This window comes from Pygoscelis adeliae, unplaced genomic scaffold (assembly GCF_000699105.1).
Source record: "Pygoscelis adeliae isolate BGI_AS28 unplaced genomic scaffold, ASM69910v1 Scaffold150, whole genome shotgun sequence".
NCBI lineage: Eukaryota > Metazoa > Chordata > Aves > Sphenisciformes > Spheniscidae > Pygoscelis > Pygoscelis adeliae.
The window spans coordinates 90,963-99,623 of record NW_008823872.1 but is presented as its reverse complement, the minus strand read 5'-3'; the positions used below and the strand labels follow the sequence as shown (position 1 = coordinate 99,623).

Sequence of the window (8,661 nt, the reverse complement as noted above, 5' to 3'; positions counted from 1 at the left end):
TGCTGTTGGCGTATTCGTCTGGTCAAACTGCTGGGACCAAGGAGGGTGTCGGGCTGCGGCTCCTGCTCAGGATCCCGTAACTGGCACCACTTGCAGAAGAGGCTCGGCAGGCTCGGGATTTTATTTCCAGTCAAGAAATAGCAAATAAGATGGTGGTCAGCTGTAGCATTATTTTTCGGTACTGGTGCTAACTGCTTAACGGTAAGTTAAAGGTATATATTAATTGTACAACCCAATTTTTTGAAGTCTCCGTCTGAATGCACTCCAAGCCTGGAATTTAATTTTAGATTTAAAGAATGCATAACTCCTCGAAAGAGTGGTTTCAGCGTGTGTTGTGGGTTAACCCTGGTAGGTGGCTAAGCCCCACACAGCCGCTCGCTCACTCCCCCCCCGCAGTGGGATATGGGAGAGAATCAGAAGGGTAAAAGTGAGAAAACTCGTGGGTTGAGATAAAGACAGTTTAATAGGTAAAGCAAAGCTACGTGCGCAAGCAAAACTAAATAAGGAATTCATTCACTCCTTCCCATCGGCAGGCAGGTATTCAGCCATCTCCAGGAAAGCAGGGCTCCATCACGCGTAACGGTGACTTGGGAAGACAAATGCCATAATGACGCATGTTTCCTTGTTCCCGCAGCTTTTATTGCTGAGCATGACGTCATATGGTGTGGAATATCCCTTTGGTCAGTTGGGGTCAGCTGTCTCGGCTGTGTCCCCTCCCAGCTTCTTGTGCCACCCTACTCCTGGGACGGGGAGGGAGGAGCAGCATGAGAAACAGCGACGGCCTTGACGCTGCCTAAGCACTTGTTCCACAACAGCTAGAACATGTGTGTTCTAAACACTGTTTTGGTCACAGATCTGAAGCACAGCACCTGATGAGCTACTGTGAAGAAAATTAAGTCTGTCGCAGCTAAAAATAGTACAGTGTGAAAGACAAAAAGTTGCAATAACAATCTTTTAAATGTTATGCAATTTTTATTTCTCCTGATCTATTTCTTTTCAAAGGACACAAAGTCTAATTGTTTACAATAGGAGAAATTTGGCTTAGGGATGCACAGCAGATTATAACGGAGAAGTTTGAGTGTACAGGGAAATGTGTGGTTTGCCCATTCTAATGGCACAAGTTAAGTATATGGCAATGCTGTATATTGGTCTGGCTTACCTTCTTTGTATTTAGAGTAGAAATGGCCAGCTTAACGTTTTTAGAGCAATATTTTACAAATAGTGGAATAATACTGCCCTCAGTTTAATCCTTCAAAAAATATGCTTCTGACTTTGGATCGTATGAGAGAGGAAGGACATCCGTGTTTCAAAGAGTCTTTCTGAAAAATACAAGCTATCAAAAGATTAGCAACAGACAATCTATATAAATATAGTAAATGATTGTTAATCTTTGGCATTTTTGTTTCTATTTAAGCACCAGTGGTTTGTGTTGTCACTTTTGGCAAAAAACATAAAGCAGAGGATAGAGAATAACTTTTTCCAAAAATAATAAATTAATAAGGCTATTTGGTAGTGGTCCCTTTTTAGTTAGACCCTGGATAACCCAAGGATTAGGCTGTTTATTGTTCCCATACTACTGAATCTAATACTGTATATTATCAACTGAAACTTTGCAGTCACCTCTTGTCAATTGCCCCTTATCCTACCCTAGATCGGGAGATAGAGTAATAAGCTGAGAGTTATCAAAAATTAAATTCAATGTAGACATTGCGAAGATACTGAAATGAGCAGCATAAAAGGTCTTCAGCTGTCTCAATGCAAAGAAAACAAATTACAAAGGAAAGCCACAATGCAGAGAACATGGGGGAGATTAATAATGATCTAGGAATGGCTCTGAACTAAATTAGCACTTTGTTCCACGTTTTAGTAAGGACAATGCTAATTGTGGAGAGTTAAGGAAAGATGATGGAAAAGAAGGTCTGAAAATAGAAGTTGTACAGCAAAGGTAAAAACAACATTCCAGTTGGAAGGTGATACTGAATAATTTCCATTCCAAAATTCTAAGAAAACAGACAAGCTATTGAAGAACCTGTAACGGGTGTTTAATTAATGTGTTGTGAGCATAGTGTTACAATGTGGCAAAAGAAAACATGAGTGGTTCTTTGGTTGAGGAAGGGGGGAAAAAAAGGTTATTTAAGTATACACAAGTTTGTAAGTGCAATCTTGGTCACATACAAGGTTATTTTAGAAGGACTATGACAAAAAAAAAAAGGAGAAATGTGATTAATTTGAGCAACCTGATCTAGTGAAAGATGTCCCTGCCCACAGCAGAGGGGGTTGGAACTAGATGATCTTTAAAGGTCCTATCCAACCCAAACCATTCAATGATTCTATGATTCTAACTGGGACAAGAGTTCTTTATTATGACCTTGCTGCAGAAGAAAACATATTGTGTAACTGCACTTGGCTGAAAGACTGAGTAGATGTGTTAATCTTCGGCTGATGACAAGCTCAGATGTATCTGTGCAATGTGATGCATCTGCAAAAAATATGATCCTAGCATACGTTAAAGAAGAAAATTTCCAACAATGATGAGGGCTTATCACTGTCATGTGCGAATGGACGAGGAACAGAGGTTTCTGGTCTCCTGTGCTAGAGATTAATTGAAACTGGGCCAACCGCACAGAAGTGACTGGTCAAGGAAGAGTGTTTTTTATGAGATGGTATTAGAACAGCCTGTCTTGTTTGATGAAAAAGTAGCAAATATGAAGACTAGGAGGTGATATGACTGCATATGCAATAGGGAGGAATAAAGGCACTTTACTATTAAGGGGAATACCGAAAAAGAACAAAGTGGTACAAAGTAGCCATTGATACCATTAGCTAGATTTAGTATTAAAGCAAGTCTGCATAATTTGTATCATGTTATACCTGAATAGTAATTGGAATTAAAAGACACAAAACCGGAATGAATTATTGTTGTTATTATAAAATAAACTCTTTTAAATATGCTGGAAACATATTTTTGAAGTTAAAATTTGCCAAGTACTCTCTACAGTGAGGAAATATAAATGTAATGTTCCTAATTAATCTGACTTTATATATTTTCTGACTACCTATCTGTGCTGTTAATTTCAGGGGATCAAAATTCATGAGTCACGTGTTGGGAAAACTATGAATTTCACTCCTCAAATAATTACGTATTTCTTTTCTTTAAGAACACATTCTGTGTTCTGGTGTGTCTTGAGTTCTATGTTTTGCTCTTTTCTCTGCTTCTAGAACTTGCTGTTGTTTCAGTTCTCTCTCACAGTTCCTCATCAGAATCTAACATTTACCTATTTTAATTAGGCCTATAGTATGTTACTAAAAAATGATTGCCCAAGAAATACAGATATATAGTATATTTTTCTAGTTCTCTTTAAGTATGTGTGTGAACTGCGGATATATCAACATGCAGGATTAATTTCCAGAAGGAAACATCAGTAATCTTAAAAAAATCACCCGAGCGCCTAGGTTTGATTTGCTTCAACAACTCCACACTCACATTTGTAATCTAGATTAAGTTCTTGGGAGTCAACTGTATGCTTTGCTCAAGAGAAGGAAAACTTGTTCTTCTGGTAGGTGTGGCTGCTGTTCCTGACATTAAAGAACATGAACCATCTGAAATAAAATGCGTCAACAAGTGTCTTAGGTATTGTACCAGCATTTTTTTTCCTCAGTATTGTTCAGTATTGAACAATTCTTGCAATTTATCTTAAAAATATTTAAATTTTTATCTGGTCAGAATAAACAATTTGTAGATTATACCTTAGCAAAAAATAAATGGAGGACTGAACAGAACTTCATGCAGCCATCTGCTTTAAAAGGTACTTTTTCCTTTCCAATATTCATTGTTCAAAACATAGTTGAAAAGATATATTTTTTTATTGTTCATTATTTATAGCTAGCAAAAGCTATAACAGGTAATAAATTAGTTGTATTATTTAATGTTGACATGTTTTGATATTTCTTTAGTAAAAACTACTTATTCTATAAGACTGAACAATATTTTAAGTCATAAATAGATAAGACTGAGGAAAAAATGTTAAATGTGACCTACTTTATGTTGTAACAATGCTAAAATATATAACAACCTGGGAATAAGAATGCTCAGGGGAAACTTTTTGTCTGACTTTAGAATGTTTAATAAAAGGACTTACAAAATTTGAGTTGTTCTCAGTCACAAATCTCCAGCAGAAAGTTGTATGACTGTAGCAGGCTCTTACCATGTATTTGCAGTTCTGCTCTAAATTGTAAGGACTTCAGGGGGGAACTCTCCATTTCAGAGACAGAAGAGTCAGTGCTGTCTGCTGTTCTGCTTTGTGCCTAGTGTGATGTAGTGAGATTTCTGGTGCCCTATGACTGTTCTGGTCTGTAAAGCAATTCCTTGGCAACTAGGAAAGGCTGCTATAAATCATATCAGCCTTGGCAAATGGGGCATTTTAAAGGGAATGTTGTGACCATAGTTTTCCTTACTTTGCTTTTTCAGGAAAGAGCAATTGTGAAAATATTGCACATTATTCTGAAGGCGTGGGCAATTTTTTTTGCCTAAACTCAGTTGAGATTCAGAAGCTAGATCGCTGTATTCAGATGCTAGATTTTACTGGCTGGAAAATACTGTGTTTAAGCAGAAAGCCAGACACTAGGGGAATTTTTCAAGCCAAGCAGTGAAGTTGCCAGTGTATTTAGGCACTTCCAAAGTTATGAAACTGCTGAGTGTGATATCTGGATCAAAACTATGGATTTAGGTTCTTTCTAGTTTTGTATCTTTCTTACTTTTCTTTGAAAATGCAAGTTTTCTGTTCCATCACAGAACAGTATCAAGATAGAGGCTCTCAAAATAGCTCTACACAATGTGTAACATGCAGAAAACAAGTATGTAATATTAGGTTTAATTATCATTTTAGAATAGACTGAGTAATATGCTTTGGAAAAAGTATTGTTAGATATTTAGTATGTGCATACTCTCTGAAGATACTGAGATTACTAAGTACTTAAGCAAGTGATTTTATTAAGAGTCTTGAGAAGTAAATGAAAGGACAAGAAATATGAGAATCTTCCAATATCTGCTACACCTATGACATTGCTACCTGTTTTAGCTATAAAATATATACTTAGAAATCTGAGTCTTTTAATGGTATGATGGTTTTTCTCAGCAGCTGGCTTTATGCAGCAATGACATGCCTACTAGAAACATTTTCTTCATCTTGTGCAATAGAATCAGTTTATTCCATCTTGGCATTTTACCCCACACTTCTTGCTGGCAGTCAGGGATACTCTCTTCTACCAGTCCAGTTTTCTGATCTAACGTGAATTTGATTAATCTAGGGCACTCTTCTTCCAAGAATCCCTGTGATACAAGCAGGCCTTTGAAGATACTTGCTGTCACCTTACTGTTTATGGATCATATCTGGATGCCTAAAGATGAATTTGTAGAGGAAACTTTAATCTGAGCTCCACTTGCAGAAATTACTGCTTGAGAGTATCATGAGCTCCCTGTCAGGCATTAACACTTGCTAGCACGAGTGCCGCTGAAGACTTTGGCCATCCAGGTAGTCAGGGATGCCTATCTATTCCTGCAGCAGCAAGAGTTTAAGACTTGACGTCCAAAACATGCCAGGAGCTGAGCCAGCATTAATGCAGTGTGAGGAAGCCCAGATATCTAGCAAGCATAATATGAGGCAACCTTCCCTGCAAGCCCTGCCTTGTACAGTGCTAAGTAGGGTAAAGCTGGTAACTGAGAATAAGTTTTATACCCCCATAGATTTCACCTGTCTTCTGCTGAATTGTATGAATTGACCTTCCTCTGTATGTATTGTGTCATTGGTGGTGAACTGCAAGTTAGGGAATTTATACATTAGAGATTGTATCTGGACCATCATGTGCAATCCCCAGTTGCCATGTTTTTTATGAACTTGATTAATTCTGTATACATTTAATTTCTATGTCTGCCCCTAACTTGTCTGTGAGAAGTCCAGTTGAGGTTTTTTTTTTGTGTGTAAAATTTATATATACATGTAGGGGGGGGGAAAGCTTTTGTTTTGCTTTAAAAATTACTGCCTAAGTATTTAATTGGATGTTCTAAAATTTGGATTAAAGAAAATAATGAATAAAGGCTCCTTGTTCTCCTGTATGTAGACCTCTATCATATCATCTCACAAAACCCTCCATGTACAGAAGATGTTCCACACATCTGACACATAGAGGCATTCAGAGTATCATTCATCCCATTAAAGGTGTGTTCCGTGATTGATTTTTCATAAAAGCACAGTAGCTGGGTCTCTGATTAAGTCAGTGCAAAGTGATAGAGATTTGCCCCCCATCTTGTTTGTGAAATTCTTGAGCAATGATTATGAGTCAATATTATCTCATACTACATATTTTCTTTTCTGCAGATGCGGCAGCATAAACTGCAAGGACAAAGAAATTTGCATCCACATTTAGATACATTCAAAATGCTGTGTGGTGGGAAAAAATCTTACTTTGCTGCTGCTGTGTGCATTATTACTCTAACTTCAATGGTCACACTTTCTTATCTTAGGTTACAGAGACTTTCTCACCTGCCAAAAATAATTCAAGAAGGTAGCAGATGTAGAGGGAAAACTACCAATAGCATAATAACAGCATTAAAAGATAACAGAACTTTTATTATATCCCCATACTTCGACGACAGAGAAAGCAAAGTCACTCGTGTGATTGGGATTGTTCATCATGAAGATGTAAAACAACTATACTGCTGGTTCTGCTGTCCACCTGATGGAAAGATATATGTATCAAAAGCAAAAATTGATGTTCACTCAGATAGATTTGGATTTCCTTACGGTGCAGCAGATATAGTTTGTTTGGAACCCGAAAACTGTGATCCAACACATGTATCAATTCATCAGTCTCCACATGGAAATATTGACCAGCTGCCAAGGTTTGAAATTAAAAACCGCAAGGCTGAGACCTTTTCTGTTGACTTCACTGTATGCATCTCTGCCATGTTTGGAAATTACAACAACGTCTTGCAGTTTATACAGAGTATGGAAATGTACAAGATTCTTGGGGTACAGAAAGTGGTGATCTATAAGAACAACTGCAGCCATCTGATGGAGAAAGTCTTGAAGTTTTATGTGGAAGAAGGAACTGTAGAGATAATTCCCTGGCCAATTAACTCACACCTCAAGGTTTCTTCTGAATGGCACTTCATGCAAGATGGAACACACATTGGCTACTATGGACAAATCACAGCTCTAAATGACTGTATATACCGTAACATGCAGAGAAGCAAGTTTGTGGTTCTTAATGATGTTGATGAAATAATTCTTCCCCTTAAGCACCCAGACTGGAAATCAATGATGAGCAGTCTTCTGGAGCAAAACCCAGGGACTGGCATTTTCCTCTTTGAGAACCATATCTTCCCAGAAACCATATCTACACACATGTTCAACATTTCATCCTGGAATACTGTGCCAGGTGTTAACATATTACAGCATGTTCACAGAGAGCCTGACAGGAAAGATGTAATCAATCCCAAGAAACTGATAATTGATCCACGAAAGGTGATTCAGACTTCAGTCCACTCTGTCCTACGTGCTTATGGGAACAGTGTGGATGTTCCCATGGATGTTGCCCTCATTTATCACTGTCGGGTGCCCCTTCAAGGAAACCTTCCCAGAGAATCCCTCATCAGGGATACCACACTGTGGAGATATAACTTATCATTAGTCATGAATGTTAACAAGGTGCTATATCAAACCATACTGTAAGCTCAAAAGTGAAACCTCGGTCATAAGGAGGGACAGTGGAGAGCTGCCCGTATCATGGAGAGGCAGAGGATATCATTTAAAGATCACATTAAAATCACTTCCACGGGAAGTTTACATCTTACAGATTTAGGAGAACAGCCCTTTTATGTACTGTGCCTTTGTATGTACCGTTGAAGAGTCCACGGTGATCAAGTGCTGGTTAAGAATTGGGTTCCTCAGGTAAAGTCTCTACTGCAACTTTGTAAGATGTGAGAGCTGAGGCACAGTGAGAAGATAGCTCTTTTACATGGCTAGAACTATGAAAGGGCATTATTCAAGGCCTAGGAAGTGACCATGCAGAAATTAGAAAGCTAATGTACCAATTTCCAGCTTTCTCTCTTTTTCTTTTCCCATCTTCATATATGTTTTAGCTAGTACAATGAATCTGTAAACTACCTGAAGAAGGAATGAATTGATTTTTGGTTATTTGTATCTCTGAAGTACTTGGTGGATAAAAAAATACAGCTGTGCTTAGTGGTGCCTATTAAAAGATGGCTTGGGACAGCATCTCCCAGGTGGAGAGCTGCATTGGCATTAACACTGTAACTCATTATAATCACAGAGGCAGGATAAGAAAACACACCAGCTGTAGCACTGGAACTGTGACTTGTTAGAGGTATTTCTTCTCTAGAGACACAGGAATTTGTAGCAGAGCCATGAGTCATTTAATGATACCAAGGATCAATGCAGATGGTATTACTTCTTCCGGAAAATGTAAAATTAGTTTGTTTTCTATTTAAAAAAAAAATCAGTATTTCTCAACTGATTCAAATAATGCAAAAGGCTATAGACAGTTTTCAACCTATGTACAAAAAAATACAACTACAGTCATTAGTATTAAAGGTAACGTTGCTTAATTCTTGCAGTTTGTATGTCACTGTTTGGGTACAAA

General features: G+C 37.9%; 1 protein-coding gene across 1 annotated transcript; it reads left to right on the top strand.

The window, feature by feature from the left end:
* Positions 1-6,374: 6,374 nt before the first annotated feature.
* Positions 6,375-7,872, top strand: LOC103925669. The gene has a single exon (XM_009334418.1). It carries the CDS (start codon positions 6,375-6,377, stop codon positions 7,728-7,730), a length of 1,356 nt encoding a protein of 451 aa, XP_009332693.1. The 3' UTR covers positions 7,731-7,872.
* The last annotated feature ends 789 nt before the right edge of the window (positions 7,873-8,661 follow it).

Coding starts and splice junctions, on each gene's coding strand:
- LOC103925669 (XM_009334418.1), top strand. CDS start 6,375: ATGCGGCAGCATAAACTGCAAGGACAAAGAAATTTGCATCCACATTTA.